Source organism: Fistularia commersonii, chromosome 6 (genome assembly GCF_037954325.1).
Source record: "Fistularia commersonii isolate RoL2024-O1a breed Wild chromosome 6, RoL_Fcom_v1.0, whole genome shotgun sequence".
NCBI classification, from domain to species: domain Eukaryota; kingdom Metazoa; phylum Chordata; class Actinopteri; order Syngnathiformes; family Fistulariidae; genus Fistularia; species Fistularia commersonii.
In genome coordinates this window covers 20,350,764-20,373,757 of record NC_141289.1, presented here as the reverse complement: position 1 = coordinate 20,373,757, position 22,994 = coordinate 20,350,764, and the positions used below count along the sequence as shown (strand labels likewise).

Sequence of the window (22,994 nt, the reverse complement as noted above, 5' to 3'; positions counted from 1 at the left end):
CAAACTTTGTTTAATCATCTTCTAGATAAAAAAAAAAAAAAATCTCATATTTTTTCCCCTCAGTCAAGTCACTCCACCGCAGGGAAATGGCATAAACTTGCCAAAAACCAAGTTGAGCCATGTTGACTAGAAATATGATTAAAAACTGTCAAATTAAGTGGAAAAAATCAGCAAGAATGAGCTTAAAACCGTGCAACCCAGTTAGGAGAAGATCTCCCCGGCCGTCATCCATGTTTGTTGCTGAGCTAGCGCCGTGCTAGCGGTGACCCACAGCGAAGATGCACCGACGGAGCTCAAAGCGGAAACACGGTCATACATGTCCTGCACCCCTGTGACAACTTCTTCTTCTCCTTTGGGCTCCACCTTCTCCATCTCACCCTATTCTCTCGATCCTCCTCTCTCACACCAACTACCTTCATATCTTCTCTCACCACGTCCATCCATCTTCTCTTTGGTCTTCCTCCGGACCTCCAATTCCAGCATCCGTCTACCAATATATTCCCTCTCCCTCCTCTGTCCATGACCCAACCATCTCTGCCCTTCTCTCCAAAACATCTAACATGTGTCGTCCCTCTGATGGACTCATTCCTGATCCTCTCCATCCTGGTCGCTCCCAAAGAGCATCTCAACATCTTCATCTCTTCCACCTCCAGCTGTGCTTCCTTTCTTCTCCTCAAACCACACAGCCTTGCTGCTCTCATCACCGTCTCCTCCACTTTTCCTTTCCTTCTGGCTGATGTTCTTCTATCTCTTCGTACCCCTGACACTTTTCTCCAACCTGCCCAAACTCGTTTCTTCACCGCTCTTCAACATCCTGCTACCCTCTGGTCTGTTGACCCTAAGCACTTGAAATCCTCCAACTTTTTGATCTCCTCAAAGGTGCAAATTCAAGGAGACCCAACAGCAGAGGTTTGTTGTGGCTTTTTTAGTCTTCTGCATTCCTTTCCTGCCTGATTCCGTATGCTTTCTGGGAGCTAGCCGAATGCGGAAAATGCAGCAGTGCCACCAGGACAGTCTCAAAAGAAGAAGAAGAAAAAGAAGAAGAAGAAGAAGAAGAAGAAGAAGAAGAAGAAGGAGAAGACAACAACATGGCGTCGGTATGACAGGGAGAAGAATTCTCCATCCACGATGTATTTTAATGGCTTTAGCAATTCCTCCATCGTCATTATCGTCTGTACTACAAATATTTTGTTTAAATTTACAAGCCGTCTCATTGCAGCTGCAGGATGACAAAATGTGTCTTTACTCTGAAGACCAAACCAAGGAAAATTTTTGTAAAAATCTTTGGGAAAATTTCAGATTCACGAAAGAAAAAAGACTAACTGTAAACCAAACTTCACAGGCTTTCTACAGGAAATGTACAAATAGATTGTGTGTGTGTGTGTGTGTGTGTGTGTGTGTGTTACCCGTGGCTAGACAGCTTTGTTGTGAACATATTTGTTTAATTGAAAAAATATTTGCTATTGGCTGAAACTGAACTCGGATCTTTGAGACGAAGGAACCCCGAAGAATCCATCGGACAGAATTAACAGCGAATTGCGCCCCCTGCTGTCAGCTGAGGGTAAGAAGAAAACAAAACTTACATAGGGTTCCTTTAAAGAGCTTCTTTCTTTTTCGCTTCTTCTGCGAGATCCCGCCGCCGCTGGAACGGGAATGTAAATGTGTTGGGTGTAAATGTCGGTCGCAGAGATGGATGCGGCGGCCAACGATACGTTTCCTCGCGCTGGAAATCAATCCGGCTAAATTGGCCTCATCTAACATGGAGACACGCCAGTGCGATGCTTATCAGAGCTAATTATGGGGATTATCGGGCGGCGATGGATTCGCCCGGTCCGAATCCTAATGGGGTCACATTTTGGGATGGAGAAGAAGGCAAGAAAGAATCGTTCACATAAAAACTGCCGTTTGTAAATTCTTCGAAGTACGTAAACGACCCGGAACCCGGAAATATGATTATGGGTTTATTTTTCTCTCTAGTTTATATTTTTTGAGCTGGATATATGACCATTTTAATCAATTATTTTTGTTTTTTTAAAAAATATTTCTAGTGTTGATTTAGGTTAAATTTTAGTTGTTTTAAGATTGTAATATTAAAAAAACAACTTTTTCTTTCTATTTTTATTTTTTCTTACAGTCCATTTTAGGAGGTCAAAATTTTCTGCAAACTTCCACTATTTTGATGTACTTATTTGTTTTTTTGTACAGTCATTTATTTGTCAATGTTTGTAGCAGATGTTTGTGCTAAAAAAAAATAAAAATACTGCAAAACGGTCAGATATTGCACCATTTTTAAGCTTAAGATATGAACTGAAGGAGTTGTTATTGCATTTATTTTGTGATATTTATTGTGTTAAATACCGTATAGTTGGAATTGCAATTCATAAATATACCTTGTGTAAAAAGAAAATGAATGAGCGAGTAAATGGTAATCTAATCATGCCTTTAAATGTATTTTTTTTCTATACATTTGGATCATTTTTAACTCTGATTTAAGTATTTCAAACTTTCCCTTCTTGATCAATTGTAGAAAATTCCCCTTGATATTTGCATATTTCTATTTTACCCATATTCTATTTGTTTCTTGGGGCAAACAGGATTATTTGTTATCAGACATTGAATGTTGCAAAATGTCACAATATTTATTTATAATATTTATGATATTCAAGGAAGGCTTTTCTCTTTTCACCCTCTGCCTTTTTTATTTAACACCAGTAAATAAGGTTGCATGTAATCACACAGTAACTACCGGATGTCGATACGTTTCTTTGTTAAAAAATGCTACCTGTGTGATTACTCGCCCCGTATCGGAGCCTCCTGACGCTCAATTAATCACACTCATTAATTACAAACACGCCGCATTCATCAGCGCTCCGGCGGCTAACGACCATCGGGGGAAAACACACATTTGGAGCGAGAGGTCGCGAAAATGACGGGGTTTTATCGAGACGGTGATGTTAACGATGTATATATATATGTTTACGCGCGTCTAACAAATGACGTTTAATTGTCATCGTGGGAAATTCAGGAGTCCCTCTGCTTCCCCGCACGTCTGGGGAAGGAGAGGTCAAAGGTCGCCAGTCAGCTTCCTGTTTTAGCTTCATCCCCGCTTTTCTTCCCCTTCGTCGCACTTGATGTTTTCAGTCGAGCCTCTACTTCCTGTTTCGCCGTCAGTGTCGCGCTTCTCCAGCCCGAGAGTGACCCCGAGGCTGAGCAGGAAACGCACGCTATCCGTGTCGCCGCTGTCGGACGCCAGCATCGACCTGCAGACCATGATCCGCACCTCGCCCAGCTCGCTGGTGGCCTACATCAACAGCTCGCGCTCCAGCTCCGCCGCCGGCAGCTCCTACGGACATTTATCCGTAGGGGGGCTCAGGTGCGACGCCGTTCGCGAAATTCCTCGTGAAAAAAAAAACAAAAAAAAACACGTGAGTCTGACCGCACATGTGTGTGTGTGTGTGTGTGTGTGTGTGTGTGTGTGCAGTCCGTCGCTGGCGTTCCCGCACCCCATCAACCCGCTGCTCTACCAGCAGCTCCTGTCGCAGCAGCGAAGCCTCGGCGCCTTCGGACACTCGCCGCTCCTCCAGCCGGCGCCGGCCTACCCGGGCCGCCAGCTGGGCCCCGGCCCCCCCGCGACCACGCCGGCCCATGGCGAGCCCACGGCCAAGGTGAAACACACTCTCACTTAACATCGACCGAGAATGATCGCTTAACCCCCCCCTTTCTCCGGTGACGTTCACAGGTTATGGTTAAATGCATATCAGCTGTCTTCACACATAGGAAGTAGCGCACAGAAAAACACATTTAATTAAAAGTTATGGTCTTACCTTTACTGATAAATGAAGTCCATGCGCCGCTCCTTCTGAAAAAAAAAAGCATCAAAAAGTTGGTTGTAGAAGTTGTCTTTGTCGTCCTTCAGTCTCATTGGAAATCAGCGCCTCCTACCGTGAGGCAGGGGAACTGCGTGCCTCACTTGGTGGCTCTTGGCAGATGTTTTTCTGATCGCTCAGCACAAGAAAGTAGTAACACGCTTCCAGGTGTCGACAAAAAAAACACTACGTTTGAAATGTAGTTCATATAGCAAAAGTATTTAAACACTTGAATAGAGACAGCAATCCGGTGTTAGCACAGAGCATGCTAGCAGTCAGCTGTCATTGAGGCTCGACAATCCGCTGCCTCACCGCATGTCTCTTCTCAGTATTTGAACAGCAAAGGTGAAAATCGAGCCATTTTGAATCTAAAATGGCTGAAGTTTAATGAAAAATACCTTTATGGTGCAAATGACCGATAATTACAGCCAAAGTTTTTCCCAGGATTGGCAAGTGAGGCACGGCCTCTCCTGCCTCCCCCGACCGCACCGCTTTATTTTCCAGTTGATAATCCCCTTTCAGTTGTACAGTGCGTTGATGGAAAGTGCTTCAAAATGCATTAAAACACGCTTCTTATATTTGTTTTCATAAAAAACATTTTTTTATGGACGTATAATGAAATTATTTCAATAATGCATTCATCGTTTTGTGAAAGCTGCAGCATCGTCAAGTTCTTTTTGGCACAAACGGCCAAAACACAATTGCGCTCCCGTGTTGTGGGATAACCGTAGCGTTCATTTATTGAATACCTTATTTATGTTACTTATAGCTTTAAAATAGGTCATCGATGGGTCTTCAGGTGGAAGTCCTTCCCTCCAACCACATCGAGAAACCTTCGATGTCGAAACATCGGAGATTTTGTGTTTTTTTTCCCCGTTTTGAAGGCTTGGCGACCATTTTCTGTCCAGCGGCGGTTGAGCTCCCCCTCCTCCGGGCTCCTCGCCGCTCAGCTTCGGGCCGTAACGTCGGGATGAACGCGGATGCCGATGTATAATTTAAGTAATAGTTTTATAACGGCTTCCATGCGAACAGTACGAGTCGCCAAAGCGGCTCGCGAACCCCCTGAACCCCCGAACTTGCCCGCTTACTTGGAACCGCCGGTCTTGTTTCGCTTTTTGCCGCCAAACGTCATTGTTCATCCGATCCAGAAGCTGCACAAACACAAACCACAATCAGATGTTTGGCTTTGGAGACGTCCAGCTGGATCCTGCAGCTACAAGAGGTCGGGAAACCGGTAGCTGAACTCTGGACTGGATTTCTCCAGAGGATTCATTAAAAAACTACTTATTATCAAATTATTACGCTCTTATGACTGATATTAGAGCATGATGTCATAAAGCCTCTGCACTAACTAACGTAAAAGTAGTACAATATAACTACGAGATTAGAATACAGCTCACTGGAATCAATAAAAAATTCAGTGTTTTTAATAATGATAATAACTAAATGAAAAAGTCATAAATTATCCAGACAAGCTTTAAACACAAATGTTTCCTCCGCTCCGTCCGATTCTGTGTCTTTGACATCATTTCACAAAATATATTTTTAAAAAGAAAATACAATTATTTGTGTAATAACATGATGACAGAATACATCTAGAGCAGCTTTTCACATTTTATTTTTTTTTTTACATTTTGGTTATTATAATGAACGATTGATTACATTTTGAATTCATATCAGAGTCCCACGTTTTCGCATCAACCCTGGATTTCCCAGCGTCAGTGAGGCGACTCACCAAACCCAAACATCTCCTCCTTATCTTCTGCTTCTCCTCAGAACCGGAGCGGGGAATCGGACGTCAGCAGCACGGTCAACCCTGCCAACACCAAAAGGTCAAAGGTCAAGACCGAGACGGAGGGCCTGAGGCCGGCGCTGGCCTGCTCGCCGGTACCAGCTTCAATTCTTTTATTTCATTTATTTCTATCAAAGTCAGCTTTATTGTCAGTTTGTCATATATAATAATTAAAAATTATTATTGATAATAATAATAAAAAAAAAACAATAATAATAATAATAATAATAAAAACTAAAATAAATTGTCAGTAAAGTGCACATTAGAATTACATTACTTTAAACGGTAAATGGGAAAGTATGATATTTAATGCCATTTTTCTGTGTAGCGTTTCATGCACAAGTCCGTAGATAGAAGCAGCAGGACGGTTTTCTCTGTGCAAAATAGCAGTCATGCGAAAAAAAAAAAAAAAAAGAAAGAAAAGTGGCCATGTTTCGATATATTATCAGGAGGATATTTATATTTTGCATTATTTTCCATGAGGTTTGAATGAGAGGGTGAAGAACTGAAAGTGAGATATGCGTGAATGACATGAGATATTCGAAAATAAAAAGTAAAAAATAAAATGAAGGAAAATAAAATAAATTCCGAAGTGTAAAGGTGTAAAATATAATTTAAAAAAAAAAATAAAAAATGTTCTACAGAAGATTCGTCACCCAGGTTCACGGCGACCTTTTGTCCGAATCTTCTCGTCGTGACGGTCCGACTTAAATTTCTTCTCTTGAAGACGTTTCGGAGTTTTTGCCCGCGTGACTTTCATAACACGCCGTCACCGAGACGTCTTCAAGCCAAGAAGTGAACGGTCGTTGGTCGGCGCGATCAACTGGTGACCCGGGAGCCCCCTCGGCCCCCCTCGGGCCCCCTCGGGGCCCCCGGGGCCCCCCGGCCCCCTCAGCCACCCCAGAAAAACCCCACACGATAAGAGCTTTCCCCCGCCGGCCCACGTAAACTGTGCCAGAGCACTTCATTTTCATGAAATATTGGCCCGGCTTTATTGTCATGTGAGGAGCTTTTTTTCCTCCGTCTTTTGACAAATTTGCGGGCGTTGTTGGCGAGCGAGCGCGGCCCGGCCGTGATGCATGGGGGCGGCGGCGCGGCGGCGTCTGGGGGCCTCCAGGATGGATGAAGACGGCGCCGTCGGACCGACGAAAACATGCTGCAGTCAGCACGTGTGTGTGCGCGCACGTGCGTGTGTGTGTGTGTGTGTGTGTGTTAGTGTGTCGGTCCAGCTCAGGGAGGCTGGATGGATCAACATTACACATGTGTGTGTGTGTGTGTGTGTGTGTCCGTCTGTCTCCTGGAAGAGATTTTTCATAGAATTGGGGCATTTTTAGAAAGTCTGAATCTTTTTTTTTTTTTTTTTTTTTTTTTGCAAAGCGAGGGTGTTTTTTGGAAAGAAGGTTTTAGCGGCGCAAAGATTCTCGGCCTGATGATTTTCAGATCTTTCACGTCTTTGGGGATTTATGTTTATTTAGTTGGGTGTATTTTTAATTTTGTCTGGGTGAGGAATTTCAGGCGGTTTTGTGCTGATGGTGATCACCCCCTCTTGACGATGGAATTCATTTTTATGTCACGTTTTTACCCCTAATTTATCCCTCTCTTTTTTTTTTTTTGTTTTTACTTTATCATTTCATTTTTTGCTGATGACCTCACAAATATATGAGCGCTTTTTTTTCCCAGTGAATAAAAGCGTCATATAGAGGTAAAATGGGAAAGTAGGGCGGTTCAGAGCAGGAAAAACTAGCCTGCAGATTTGACTTTTTTTTGTCTTATTTGTTTTATTTCTTTTCGCTAGTTTGATTTTTCCTCCGGCTTTTGGATTTTCAAGTCCAGTTTTCTAGAAGAAAATCAATTCCAGTTGCTACGATGTAAAGTCCGTGTTTTTTCCGTTGGTCGCAAAAGATATTTGGTTTATTCTGATGTGATTTCTTGCCAATTTATGACATCTTCAATTTTCCCATGAGTTTTCATTTTTATTGATTTACTGAATCACTCACTTGTGCGTTCAATTATTTTAGTCTTTTTTCAATTCATCTATTTATTCCTTGTGCCTTGTGTGTCATGAGATTTCTTTTTTTAATATATTTAACCTACTAACTTACTCACATATGTATTCCAATATTTTAAAATTTGTTTCTTAATTCATTTATTTTTTCCATGTGTCTTGTGCATCATGAGTTTATACTTATTTATGTACTGAAATGCTCACTTACGTATTCAATTATTTTTCTTTTTTTTTTTTTTTTAAATTCATCGATTTATTCCGTGTGCCATAAGATATTTTCTTTATTTTTATTTACCTTCTGAATTACTCACTGATGTATTCCATTATTTTTCTTTTTTTTAATTTATCTATTTATTCCGTGTGCCGTAAGATTTTTTTTTAATTTTTATTTACTTCCTGAATTACTCACTTATGAATTCCATTATTTTTCTTTTTTTTCTAATTTATCTATTTATTCCGTGTGCCATAAGATTTTTTTAAAATTTTTATTTACTTCCTGAATTACTCACTTATGAATTCCATTATTTTTCTTTTTTTTCTAATTTATCTATTTATTCCGTGTGCCATAAGATTTTTTTAAAATTTTTATTTACTTCCTGAATTACTCACTTATGAATTCCATTATTTCTCTTTTTTTTCTAATTTATCTATTTATTCCGTGTGCCATAAGATTTTTTAAAAATTTTTAGTTACTTCCTGAATTACTCACTTTTGAATTCCATTATTTCTCTTTTTTTTCTAATTTATCTATTTATTCCGTGTGCCATAAGATTTTTTTAAAATTTTTAGTTACTTCCTGAATTACTCACTTTTGAATTACATTATTTTTCTTTTTTTTCTAATTTATCTATTTATTCCGTGTGCCATAAGATTTTTTTAAAATTTTTATTTACTTCCTGAATTACTCACTTATGAATTCCATTATTTCTCTTTTTTTTCTAATTTATCTATTTATTCCGTGTGCCATAAGATTTTTTTAAAATTTTTAGTTACTTCCTGAATTACTCACTTATGAATTCCATTATTTTTCTTTTTTTTTCTAATTTATCTATTTATTCCGTGTGCCATAAGATTTTTTTTAAATTTTCATTTACTTCCTGAATTACTCACTTATGAATTCCATTATTTTTCTTTTTTTTCTAATTTATCTATTTATTCCGTGTGCCATAAGATTTTTTTTCAATTTTTATTTACTTCCTGAATTACTCACTTATGAATTCCATTATTTTTCTTTTTTTTCTAATTTATCTATTTAATCTGTGCGTCTGGTGCTGAATATTGTCGGGCCATATTGGGACGACCGGCCCGGAAACGTTGCTGACGCCTCGGTCGTTCCCGTTTTGCACGGTTGCACCCGAACATCACATGAAGGGACTTTTTATTTGGTCTGATTCCCGCCGTTTAATTACAAGTGGCGGTAAACAGACGTCAAGAGTTAAAAACGACGTCGGGCCTGGTCTGTAATCCCGGGTTCGGCGTCGGCCCGTGACCGCAAACGAGGAGCGCTAACTGGAAAACGCTGTGCTTCGGACCTTCAGAACCTCCACGCCGGCCTGTCGGACCCGAAGGACGACGGCGAGCGTGACGAGTGCAAGCAGGAGCCCGACGCCGTTTACGAGACCAACTGCCGCTGGGACGCCTGCAGCAAAGAGTTCGACACGCAGGAGCAGCTCGTGCACGTGAGACTTGAAAACGTTGTTTTGACGCAGTTTCGTGCTGATTTGGGGAGTTGTAATATTTGCACATTATTTCCCCTTTTTGCTATTTATTTGAATTCATGCCGATTGTTTTTTATATCCTTAATCCAGATTCACATCCGAGTATTTCAGCTTAAAATGTTATTGTTATAAATTATTATTTATTCCATTTCTTGTGTTGCGGATGAACGCGACACAATAGACGGACGGGATGACAGAAATAATAATAATAACGACGGTAATAAGCTCATCGGACATTCCTTTTAAAGACGAATCCCGAAACGTGAACGCGGGTTGAATTTATTTATTTTTTATTTTCACTTAAAAGTATATTTCTTCTAAGCTGAAAGTACCAGGGTGCTGTTTTAATGAAATCATCTGCCAGGCCCAGAAGCAAATGTTACATGTTGGCTCTTAAAATAAGCCCCTTTATCTCACCGAGACGCTTCTTTTTAAGTGTCTTAAATTAAGAGGTTTTTTTTTGACGCAAACTAAGATTAATATATTTTTTCAAGAGTTTTTCTTTTTTTCAACGAGTGAAGACTCGACTTGAATCGGGGACCTCAAAAAAAAAAAAAAAAAAGAAACGTCTGAGGGCCTAATTAGTTTTCTCGCCGCGGCCTTTCCTCGGAGATTTACAGCCACGGGACGTAAAAACACGGCGGAGGCTCTGAGTGGACAGCTCCGGAGAAAAAAAACACTCATCTCCGTGTGTGTGTGTGTGTGTGTGTGTGTGTGTCGCGTGCAGCACATCAATAACGATCACATCCACGGGGAGAAGAAGGAGTTCGTGTGCCGCTGGGACGAGTGTTCGCGGGAGCAGAAGCCCTTCAAGGCCCAGTACATGCTGGTGGTTCACATGCGGCGCCACACCGGCGAGAAGCCGCACAAATGCACGGTGGGTGAAACCCTGAGCGCGCTCAGATCGGATCTGTGAGCCGCGGAGGAAGCGACCGGCTCGGCGTTATCCGGACTATAAGACGCTGCTTTCTGCACGCGCTTTTTTGAACAACCATGCGGCTAATTTATGGAGGTTAAGCTAATGAGCTTCACGCCGCTAAAACGTTTAGCCCGGTCGCATCGACCGGTGAAATGAGCGTCAAATTCTCAGGCCGTTCGACAAGTTCGCAAAAAAGCTTTTCCGGTACGTGTGTGTGTGTGTTCCCGCTATGGATTTAATCAAAAGTTAAAAAAAAAAATGTTTGTGTGTAAGTATCTCATGTTACAATGTGGACACCTGCGGGTTATAGACAAATATGTACAACCAGATCTATTTAGTTATTTTTAATTATATCTTATTTATTTGTTTATTTATAGACAAGTGCGGCCTATATATGTAAGCATAGATTTATTTCGTTATTTTTATTTATATTTAATTATATTTTATTCATATTCTATTTTGTTTTTTATTTACATTTTATTCATTTATTACATTTTCATTTCTGGTTATTTTTAGACAAGTGCAGCCTACATATGTACACATGGATTTATGTATTTATTTATATTTATATTTTATTTTTTATTCATATTTTATTTATTTTGTATCTATATTTATCTATAGCCAAGTGCGGCCTATATATGTACACATAGATTTATGTATTTATTTATGTTATATTTTATTTTTTTATTCATATTTTATTTATTTTTTATCAATATCTATAGAGAAGTGTGGCCTATATATGCACACATAGATCTATGTATTTATTTATATTTATATCTCATTTTTTTATTCATATTTTATTTATTTTGTATCTATATTTATCTATAGACAAGTGCAGCCTATATATGTACACATAGATTTATGTATTTATTTATATTTCATTTTATTTTTTTATTCATATTTTATTTATTTTGTATCTATATGTATCTATAGACAAGTGCGGCCTATATATGTACACATAGATTTATTTCGCTTTTTTATCCGTTGCGCTCAATAGTCCGGAAACGACGTTAAACTCCTATTTTTCTCTTTCTGTGTTGACTTTTGAAAGAAAAGACCATTTCCTCGTGATTTCTTTCTCGTTCGTCTGATTACTATTGTTTTAAGTCTGAGAAAATATAACATTCTCAGAGTTTAATGAGAATAACGGATATAAAGTCCATTTGAGAGCAGCTCCTCATGTTCGGAGGTCAGAGGTCAGAGGTCACGGTCGGTTCAACCGGCTCCCTCTTCTTCTCCCCCTTCAGTTCGAGGGCTGCTCCAAGGCCTACTCCCGCCTGGAGAACCTCAAGACCCACCTGCGCTCTCACACCGGCGAGAAGCCGTACGTGTGCGAGCACGAGGGCTGCAGCAAGGCCTTCTCCAACGCCTCCGACCGCGCAAAGCACCAGAACCGCACGCACTCCAACGAGGTACCGGCGGGAACGCGAGGCTTCACCTCAACTAAACTCGGGAAACACTCGGGGGAAGGTTTGGGATGTTGGTGCAAAATACTGGGATCACAATTCTGAGGAAATGCAGGAAAATATTTGAAATATTTCCAAAGTACTTGGGGATTGCTGTGAGAATACTGCGAGAGTACTTGGAGAATGTCTGGAGATATGTGGGGATTACTGCGAGAATACTGAGGAAATACTGGGGAATCCTTGGGGATTACTGCGAGAATACCGCAAGAATACTGTGGAAATACTAAGGGGGGCATTTGGGAGGCTGGTGCAATACTGACAAGTACTGGGAAGTACTGAGAGAATACTGAGGGGAAAAAAAACTTGGAGGTGCTTCGGGATTACTGTAACAATACTGAGGAAATTCAGGAAATACTGTGAGAATACAGAGAAAGTACTGCAAGGATACCGAGAGGCAAGTTTGAATACTATGATACTATTGAGAAAACATCATACTGAGGATACTGGGGTAATACTTGCGGATTAATACTCAGAGCGCATACTCACATTATCTAAGTATACTGTGGGAATCCTTGGGGATTACTGCGCTCGTACCCCGAGAACTCTGAGAAAATACCTCGGGATTACTGCGAGAATACTGTGAGAATACTGAGAGTGAAGACTGTGAAAATATTGAGACAATATCCTCAGAATACTGAGGTAATACTCAGAGAACATACTCACAGTATACTGCATAAGTATACTGCAACAATGCTAAGTAAATACAAAGACAATAGTATCTTATATTTTATATATTATCTGGGTATACTGTGGGAATACTTGGGGATTACTACAAGAACGCCAAGGAAATACTGGGAAGTACTCAGGTGTTACTTTGAGTATACCCGGAGAATACTGAGAAAATACCCAGGAAAATACTGCAAGAATACCTGGCGAGTACTTTGACCAATGCAGGGGAAATACTAATGCGAGAATACTGAGGAAATACTTGAGGATTACTGCAAGAGTATAGTGAGAATACTGAGGAAATACTGACAGAGTAAAGCGGAAATATGCGATACCACTAAGAATACTACTAAGAATACTGTACCGAGGTCACGTTTGGAATACTCAGAGAATACCCTCACAGCACTGAGGAATACTGCGGGAATACCGCGAGATTACTGCAAGGATACTGCGAGAATACTGAGGAAATACTCGAGGATTACTGCAAGAGTATAGTGAGAATACTGAGGAAATACTGACAGAGTAAAGCGGAAATATGCGATACTACTAGAATACCGTACCGAGGTGGTACTTGGAGTACCCTCACAGCACTGAGGAATACTGCGGGAATACCGCGAGAATACTGCGAGAATACTGCAAAGATACCGCGAGAATACTGCAAGGATACTGAGAAAATTACTGCGAGGGTACGGGGGAAATACCCAGAGAGTAAAGTAGAAGTACCGCGCTCGCACCGAGGCGTGGAGACGGTTATAGCGCCCCCTAGTGGCCGGAGGTGAAAGGCCCGGGAGGTCAGTGGCAGTATTTCTTTGTTTCCATAGAAACCGTACGTCTGTAAGATCCCCGGCTGCACCAAGCGCTACACCGACCCCTCGTCCCTGCGGAAGCACGTGAAGACGGTCCACGGGCCCGAAGCCCACGTCACCAAGAAGCAACGGGGTGACCCGTCGCCCAGGCAACCGCCGCCGCCGCCGCCGCCAGCCAGGGGGAGCGCGGAGAACGAGCGCGCCCGCGGAGACGGGACGCCGAAGGCGGACAAGATGTCGGACGGCGGCTCCCCCAGAGGCGTGGAGGACTTCCTGCGGGTCACGTCCATCAAGTCGGAGAACGTGGTGAGGAAAGACGCGCTCGCAGATCCGTTCACGGACAAAACGCGTGAAGAGCGTCGTCGCGGCGCCTCAACTTCCCTGTGATTTTTCCCTTCTGACTTTCCTTCGTTTCCCCTCTTTTCTGCGACGAGGGCAGGCGTTGCTGAGGTGAGCGCCGTCTTTCCGCATCCCGGATCATTTCCTCCCACGTCCACCCTCCGACGTTCCCCTCTCATATCGCTTCCGGCTGCTCCGTCGCTCTGCTTTCGCACACTTTTCGCCCGTATTCTTAACATTTACAGTTTTAAATCCTCCTTCATTTTCTTTTTTTTTTCTTTGTTTCATTCGCCTGAATCGTGAAATCCGTCCCACTCGGACTTTTTGCCTTCCTCGATTTGTCGTTTACCGATTATTCCAACAAAAAGGTAAGATTTAAAATCAGAGTTAAAATCAATCATCTTCGAAGCCAATAAAACAAAATTCCAGGAATTTAATTTCCAAAAAATAGCTGTGAGTTGCCCGACTGGGAAAGCGAAAATACAAAAATGTAAATATATGAAAATGCCTGATAAGCAGCACAAGTGAAGGCGCCACGAAAGTAAACGTGACTTGTGTGTGTCAGAGAAGGCTCTGGTCACGCCGTGCATACGTGTGCACGGTGTTTTAGCATCACGTGTCCTTCAAGAAGCCGCTTTAAACCCAAAGCCATCAAACGGGCGTCACGGACCTGAACCCCATTAATATTCAAACACCAACCGCCGCGATCGAGACGCCTCGCCGATACATCAGTGGCTGCGTCGCAGGAGAGGGAGAGGGGACTCGCAAATAAAATAAAATAAAACAAATTCACGTCCGCGTGCACGGCTAAAAATGAAATAAAAGAATGAATGTTACCTCAAAATGCCATCCAGATGTTGTGACACTGAAACACAGGAGGGCGCTGTGGGTTTCTCACTTTGTCCAACCTGTTGCAATGATAAAAACAATACTGCTAATAATAATGATTGTAACATGCAAATTAATAATAAAAAAATCATAATAAAAAATAATAGTAATAATGAAAATAATAAAATGATAATAATAATGAAAATAATAAAATAACAATAATAATAATAAAGAAAATAATTATAATATTATTATTATTAATAATAGTAGTGACATGCATATTAATACATATAATGCATATAATGCCTCATATGCATAATAATACAAATAATAATGTACATAACAATATGCATAAAAAATGTGTATTATTGTGTGTTATTATTATTATCATATGATCATTAATGATAGTATTATTATTATCATTATTAATAACATTAATACAGATATAAAGGGAATACATAATAACGATACACATAATAATAATAATAATAATAATGATAAAAATAATAATAATATTAATAATAACTGTCTGATTATTATTGTTATTAAATTTTCAGTGGTATTGTTGTCAATAATAATAATGATAATGACAACAAAACAAATATTCAGTTCTAAATAAGATAATAGTACGTGTGATAGATAATTACCTGATCATTGTAACAAAGAAAACCTTTTTTTTCCCTGAAAAAGGAAATGAAGCGGCTGAGAAGCCGTAACAAACAAGCCCTAATGAACGACTAATCTTAGCCGACAAGTGTTCTTCTACTCGCTGGGTAAGATTTGCCCGAAACATGAGGAATCTATCGGCTCCATGAAGACCAGCAAGAACAAAAGGAGAAGGTTCGGGTTTTCATGTTGACTCTTCCTGAGTGAAATCAATCCTGAAACTCCTCTTAAAGCAATTCCATCACACTCCTGCGGACGTTCCCGCGTGAAGCTCGTCCGTCTTAAAATGGATCCGACGTCAAACGTCCGCTTGATGTCGACCTCCGACCCCCCCGGACGCCGGCCGTTCCCTCGCCCGGCTCCCGAAACAAGAGCGAAGGCGGTTTCTGCAGGTTCGTTTAAAGGCGGCGTCAAAGTTCAACAAAAAGCGGTGAAGGTTTGAGCGTGAAGAGAAGCGCCTGGCGAAGATGCGCTCGGCCTCCGGCGCCCTTTCATCCTGCACATTTCCAATTCACAGACGGACTGAGACGCTCTGTAATCTGCTCCCTTGCAGAAAACACTCATTATTTACAATTAGGCGTGGCGGGGGGGGGTGACGGCGGGCCGAGTGCACGGCCGGTTCAGCTCCGGAACCCGATCCGATAATGAGGCGACCTCCCGGTAGGGGGGCGTCGGACGTTCCGGAGACTCCCGTCCCTGGAAAGGTATCTGCCCTCGAACCCCAACTGGATCCTTTCTTTGAGTGGGACTCGGAATCGCTCTGAAGGGACATTCGGTCCTTTGCCGGTTGGTTGATTTCTGAGCTAACGCTAGTTTTGTGGACGATTGCGTGCCGACTCAATTCTTGTTGCTTCAACTAGACTTGAATTCCTTTGCCGGAAGACGTTCCGACCCTCATTCAAGAGGCTTCTTCGGTTCCAATGAGTTTCCTCATATCACTGCCGGGGGTTTTGGGTGTCGTGTAAGAAAGTAGGTCCAACAGGGTTGTTATGCTAATGAGGTGTCATTCGTTGGGGACAAAAGACTGTGAGATTACCTGGATCGCAATGTGAAAAGGTAAAGCTAAGCAAAGGAGTTGAACCTATTGGATCAGGTGGAAGTTCTAGTGGTGGATCTTTGCTGGTAGTTTGGAGGGTGCAGAAGGTCCCGGTCTGTCTTGGTGTTGATCCCAGGACCCCTACGAACCGTTGCGTCCGTGGCCTTCTTCCTCGGAGAGGGGTTTTCTCTTCTCCCTGGCCAGAGAAGACAGATATTTGGAAACAAAGAAGCCATCTTTGTCAAAACAGAGGAGGGGAGCCCTTTTTCGAACGTCTTCAAGTGAAGAAATTCAAGTCCGGTTGCCGCTGCGAGGAGATTTCGTCGAGAATTCACCGTCACCCGGACGACTGGGAACCTCCGCAGATGTGCCGACTCAATGTCAGGATTTTCTAAATCAAATTTCCATTTTTCTCTTTGACGTAGACATGAAAAAATGATATCGTTTGGGTAAAATCAGATGATGAAAAACGGTATTTACGTGCGCCGCCGCTCGAGCTCCCGTCCTTCCGGACGAACCAATAATAATAAGCGTTGCGCCTCCTGTCGACCTCCTGTTTTCATTTGGACGTTCTAACTCAGATAAATGCGTACTTGTTTATTTGCGCGCCTCGCTCTCTTAGCAGAATCCCCCGGAGTCTTTGCCGGCAAATCAGTCCATCCATCATCTTTGTGTCCAGATGTATCAGTCCAGCCCTGGCGGTCAGTCATCGTGTCGCAGCGAACCATCACCACTTGGCAGCGCCACCAACAATGACAGTGGAGTAGAAATGGCGGCGCCCAGCGGGGGAAGCCTGGGGGACCTGAGCGCCCTGGACGGCCTGCCCTTCGCGGACGACTCCTTTGGCGGGGTCGCGGTGGCGGGGCTCCACGTCCGGAAACAGCCGGGCGCCCGGGAACGTCTGGAGCATCTGAAGAAGGAGAAGCTGAAGGCAGCGAGGGACTCTTGTCGGTGGGCCGGCAAGCCGACACCCCCGGCCATCGGCACTAGGCTGCCACCTGTACCCTCAGGTGGGCCGGGGCTACTTTTGGACCCGGATCTGAAAAGATTGCGCCGAAACCCGCGGTGGAAGCAGCCGCCTCAAGCCAAAGGCAACTCCCGTTTCCTTTTCTGTGTCCTTCCAGGGTCCCTCCTCGAGACTCCGAGTATGGGTGGTGGTCCCGCGTCCTTCCCTGATTCCCGCTTTCACGACCTGAGCTCTGGTACCACGACTCTGCCGGGAGGTCTGTCGGAGCGCCGCGACAGCACCTCCAGTACCCTGAGCTCCGTCTTCACCCTCAGCCGCCGCTCCTCAGGCTTCTCCCCCTGCTCCTCCAGCCAAGAGTCCCAGTTCGGCATCCGCCGCCCGAGCAACGTCAGCTCGGCCGACTCCTACGACCCGATCTCCGCCGACATCTCGCGGCGTTCCAGTCAGGCCAGCCGGTGTGGGGGAAGCGGTCACTTCAGCTTGACCCCAGCGCAGCAGTACCACCTCAGGGTACGGTACGCCGCCGCCACCGGGGGCGCACCGCCGACGCCTCTCCCGTGCATCGAGCCAAACGGTTTCCAAGAAGCGACCGAAGGGCTGTCGTCGGGATACTACGGCGGCTGCGCGGCGACGTCCCGGGAGGTCCTCCCACGCATTCCCCGCCGGGCCAGCGACCCCGTCAGGAGGGAGCCCGCCGACCGTCTCGACCAGCCGCCGATGCAGCGCTACAACAGCGCGGGAGCGCTCGGCGGGAACCCGCAGCCCCACTTCCACGCGGAGGATCGACGACCCCGACGGGGATGCGCTCAGTCCGGCGGTAGCCTCCGCCGCTACCCTTACAGCCAGCGCCCGCCCAACATTTCCGAGAACGCCGCCTTCGAGACGACGGCGGGGTACGGCCTCGAAGAGCCGGGGACTCATCGCCACTTCCGAGGCGATCCTCTCCGGGGACGGTCGGTATGCCCGGAAAGCACGGCCGTCGAGGACGCGCCCCGAAGGAGGACGCAAACGGACCGCCGAGAAAACGTCCCCATGGGATTCCTCCAAGTCGCTCAGCAACGGTCTCAAACGCAGATCCGCAGGAGCTTGGCCGTCCTCCAGCAGGGCCAGGACTTCGGATCTGTACGCGACGATGCCGGCTTCCACCAGATGTTGATCCAAAGCTACGCTCAGCAGACATTCAACCACGGCGCCGGGACGTTCGGCAGAAACGGCGACGCCGGGCGTTCGCCGGCGGAGGTCGCGCTCGGCTCCGGCTGCAAACAAGAGCCGGTCGACATGCAGGTCGACTTTACCCGTGACGGATTTCAGAGCGTGAAGGTGAAAATTGAAGATTGCGGCGGCTCGCTGATGGACTGCGACGCCCCCTCGCGGAATCCTTCGCCACGTGCCCGGCATCTGGCGCCGCGTCCCCCAGACCAGCCTAAAGGTTTGAACAGGCGCCTTTCAGGGGTGCAGCTACAGGAGGTCGGTAACCCCGACCCCGCAGGGGCGGGACTCGACGCCACGGACGGTGTCATGCACTACACGGGCCACATTCAGTTGTTTGAACCCGACGAGAACTTGGAAAGTCCTCCTTCGGAGAAGGAACCGGACGAGTTCCGGGCGACCCGGGCCTCCCGGGCCAGATCGGAGCAGGTGCAGATAGACTTCGAGAGCCTCCTGGACGACGGCGACCACTCCAGCCTCATGTCAGGAACCCTGAGCCCGGGGCTCCAGAGCTCCTCCCGGAGCTCCTCCCGCCTCACCACGCCCAGGAACTCGGTCACGTTGGCGCCGGCGGGGACGGGGACGGGGAACATGGCCATCGGGGACATGAGCTCCTTGCTGACTACTTTGGCAGAAGAGAGCAAGTTCCTGAACTTGATCTCTTAGCCTCCTGTCACGGTAAAGCGTTTCCTTCCGGACCTCAGGCGGCCCATAAACGTTCAAAGCGATGCGAAGAACCAGATGTGATGTTATTTCAACAAAAAAAAACCAACAAAAAACAGAAAGCCTCCTGTAAAGTCCCGTCACCGATATTTCATTCGGGCCGTTTTTCTGTGTTTTCTTGGAGCCCGTTTGTTTCGCTTTTGTTTGGTTTCCATGAACCCGGAGTGTGTCGGAGAAGACCCGGTAACCCTGCCGACGACCGTTACACTCGGAACACAACACAACCGCGCGATGGTTACGCGCTATGATGTCATCACGATGTCATCGCCGAGACTTAGTGAGCGTTGTTTTCATCCCGCAGAAACCAGACTCATTCGTCCTCTTGTACATTCTTGCTCGGTTTTTCGGTGATATGTAAATATCATTTGTACATTTTTAAAGAAATACAGTACCAACTGACAGGGAGTGTGTGTGTGTGTGTATATATATATGTATGTGTGTGTGTGTGTGTGTGTGTGTGTGTGTGTGTCGTACTGACGGTTTGCTGGCTCAGACCATCAGCATCAGGAATGTTTTAGCCTGATACTTCATTCATGTTGATAAAAAAAAGATATAAAATGGAGTGTATCAGGCCTAGTGGGCGGGTGATGTTCATTGTTATCCAGTATTTTAATTTATCATCCCAAAATACAGACTCCTGGACACTTAAAATACATTTTTGTTATTCTGGAAATATCTGTTTATCCACTTCAAATCTGAATCCGCTTCATCATCACACCTACACGGAGCAGCTCGTACTGACATGAAGGTAAACAAAGACTGGCTAAAGAACAATATACTGTAATTTCCTGACTATTAGGCGCACCTCAATATAAGCCGCACCGGCTAGCTGATCGCTATCTCGGTCTTCCTCCTGCGCACTAAAAGGTCAAAGTCGTCTTCTTCAGTGTCGGAGTTGAACGGACTCAGAATTTCCCGCTCATTTCATCGGTCCGATGTGATGAGGAGAAACTTTTGCGGTGTGAAGCTCGTTAGCGTCCTCCGCCCGAAAAAGTCCATATATTAGCCGCATCGTTGTTTACGTGAAAAAAGTCGCGGCTTATCGTCCGGAAATTACGGTATATAGAAAGAAATACAAAGTGCTCCCTCTCTACGTAAGGAGATAATAATAATAATTAGCAAGAAGGTGATAATGTGGTCAGTGAGGTGGTGCAAAGAGGAGTAGGATGAATGAAAGAAATCAAAAAAGTGATTTTATGTTCCTAGAGGCAGCTTCTGCGGTGGTGGCTTGGACCGCCAAGGTCCGCCGTTCTGGCCCCAGCCGGGCTCACATTGCACCCGACACCCGTGGCCCCTCCTATGGGTGGGGAACCCCAAGGAAGGGGGGCCCACGTTGTCCTTTTGGGTCAAGTTCGACAGTTGCGGGCCCGGCCACCAGGTGTTCGCCTTGGAGCCCTGCCCACATGCCTGGCTCTTGGTGACCCACATCCAGACCAGGGTAAACCAGGTCCATTTGTCTTTTGCTTCATCGGGGTCTTCTCAGGCCAGGCTTTGTCTGGTCCCTCAGCCAGGACCCGTGTGCCTTGGGTGACCCTACCGGGAGCTTAGACAACAACTTAGCTCCTTGGATTACTGGGATACGCAAACACCTCCACCAGTCTTGAGGTGTCACCATGAGGTGTCTTAAGGAGGGGCCGGAGTCTTCGGCAGGGCTCTCAGAGGGCACTAGAGTTTTCCACAACCGGTCTGTTTGTGTTTGGTGGGTCCAGAGAAGGCATTCAACAGTGCCCTGCGGGGAGTTCGGGGTGCTCTAGCAGTATGGGGTATCACACCCTGCCAAATGGGCCGTTCCTTCCTTGTATGCTCGCTGCCAGAGCTCGGTCCGCATTGCGGCTTGCAAGTTGGACTGGTTACCGGAGGGTTGGACTGTCCTTTGTCACCCCGTCTGTTCAGAAACTTCATGGACAGAAGTTCCAGGCCCTCCCAGGGTGTCGAGGGGATCCGGTTCGGTGACCTTAGGATCGGGTCTCTTAGCGGATGATTTAGCAGTTCTGTTGGCTTCGTTGGACCGGGATTTCCAGCTCTCGCTGGGGCGGATCGCAGCCGGATGGGAAGAGGCCGGGGTGAGGATCAGATCTGAGACCATGGTTCTCAGCTGGAAACAGATGGAGCGCCCGCTCCGGGTTGGGGAAGAGGTCCTGTCCCAAGTGGAGAAGTCCAGTATCTTGAGGTCTTGTTCACGAGCGAATGAGAGAGTCAGCAGTGATGCGAACTCTAACGGTCTATCGTGGTGAAGAAGGAGCCAAAAGGCGAAGCTCTCAATTTACCGGCGGATCTACGTTCCTACCCTCACCTTTGGCCACCAGCTGCTGGTCGTGACCGAAAGAACGAGGTGGCAGATCCAAGCACTGAGTTTTCTCTATAGGGTGTCTGGACTCTCCCTTGGAGATTGGGTGAAGAGTTGGACCTTCTTTGGGCGTCTAGAAGCGCCAGAGTCCAGCGGTCTGATATTCAGGGGAAACCCAAGAGCAGGTCCGATCCTTTCTTCAGCTCTCGCTCATTTTCCGATTAATTTCCAAGACGTTTCCTGTTTTGTGAGCCTCCCAAGACGTTGAAACACGGACAAAAGTCAATTATTCGTTCGTTCATTATCTACATATCCTGCAGGGTTGCAGAGGGAGCCGATCCGGCGAGCTGGACCAGAGGTCGGGTTCCCCTGGACCGGTTGATAGTCAATCGCAAAACTATCCAGTCACTCTTTAACACGTCTCGACAAGGTAGGGTCTCCACTGAAGCTCGTGTTTGGACTGTGGGAGGAACCCAGAGAACCCTGAGGAACCAACGCAGGACGGGGAGAACATGGAGACTCCACTCAGGGAATCCAAGCAGGGACCTTCTGACCGCGAGGAGGAAGCGCTGGCCTCTGCGGCACCGAGCTGCCCACGAGTAGATGGTAGACAAAAAAAAAAAGACCGTCATTTCCGGACTATTAGCCGCTAACCACTGTTTTCAACACTGCAGCTTAAACAACAATGCGGCTAATACATACGAGCTAGCGAGCTTCACGCTGCCAAAACATTTAGCCCGGTCACATCGGGCCCGTGAAAGGTCACAGAGAAATTCTTCGGCTATTTTGCGCTTCACACACTCACCCTCGTCACGGAAAACTTCTTCTTCTTCTTTCGGCTTTTCCCTTCAGGTGTCGCCACAGCGAGTCCACTTTCTCCATCTCACCCTATTCTCTGGATCCTCCTCTCTCACACCAACTACCTTCATATCTTCTCTCACTGCGTCCATAAATCTTCTCTTTGGTCTTCCTTGAGACCTCTTGCCTGGCAGCTCCACCTTCATCAACCTTCTGCCCAGATCTTCACCATGGTTTAGACATGAACAGAGTGTTCATATTTAAGCCATCGCCGTCATCACTTTGTCTTGGTCATACATGTCCTGCACCCCTGTGACAAATTCTTCCTTTCCTTTGGTCTTTTCCCTTCAGGGGTCTTCACAGCAAATCCACAATTCTCCATCTCACCCTATTCTCTGGATCCTCCTCTCTCACTCCAACTACCTTCATATCTTCTCTCACGACGTCCATAAATCTTCTCTCTGGTCTTCCTCCAGACCTCTTGCCTGGCAGCTCCAATTCCAGCATCCGTCTACCAATATATTCTCTATCCCTCCTCTGTCCATGACCCGACCATCTCAGTCTGGCTTCTCTGACCTTCTCTCCAGAACATCTAACATGTGCCGTTCCTCTGATGGACTCATTCCTGATCCTCTCCATCCTGGTCACTCCCAAAGAGAACCTCAACATCTTCATCTCTGCAACCTCTAGTTCTGCCTGCTGTCTTTCGGTCATTGGAACAGTTTCTAGTCCAAACATCATCTCTGGTCTCACCACTGTCTTGTACACCTTTCCTTTTATTCTGGCTGAAAGTCAAACACACGGAGAAAACATGACGCCGCTTCCCGGTGAAAGGCGATGATCTGTCTGTGGAAGAAGGAAACAGAAAAATAAAGAACGCCATCATGACCTTTCCTGCAACGC

At 45.4% G+C, this 22,994-nt stretch overlaps 1 protein-coding gene across 1 annotated transcript in view; it reads left to right on the top strand.

The window, feature by feature from the left end:
• The window catches only part of LOC147233627 (transcription activator GLI2-like), a 68,631-nt gene extending 49,106 nt beyond the window's left edge, over positions 1-19,525 (top strand). Inside the window, exons 6-14 of the mRNA XM_086147417.1 lie at positions 3,172-3,373; positions 3,482-3,665; positions 5,643-5,753; positions 9,202-9,342; positions 10,109-10,258; positions 11,548-11,712; positions 13,254-13,544; positions 16,787-17,117; positions 17,232-19,525. Coding sequence (XP_086003543.1) covers positions 3,172-3,373; positions 3,482-3,665; positions 5,643-5,753; positions 9,202-9,342; positions 10,109-10,258; positions 11,548-11,712; positions 13,254-13,544; positions 16,787-17,117; positions 17,232-18,949 — 3,293 coding nt within the window. The 3' untranslated portion in view covers positions 18,950-19,525. The remainder of the gene's footprint in view (positions 1-3,171; positions 3,374-3,481; positions 3,666-5,642; positions 5,754-9,201; positions 9,343-10,108; positions 10,259-11,547; positions 11,713-13,253; positions 13,545-16,786; positions 17,118-17,231) is intronic.
• Positions 19,526-22,994: the final 3,469 nt, after the last annotated feature.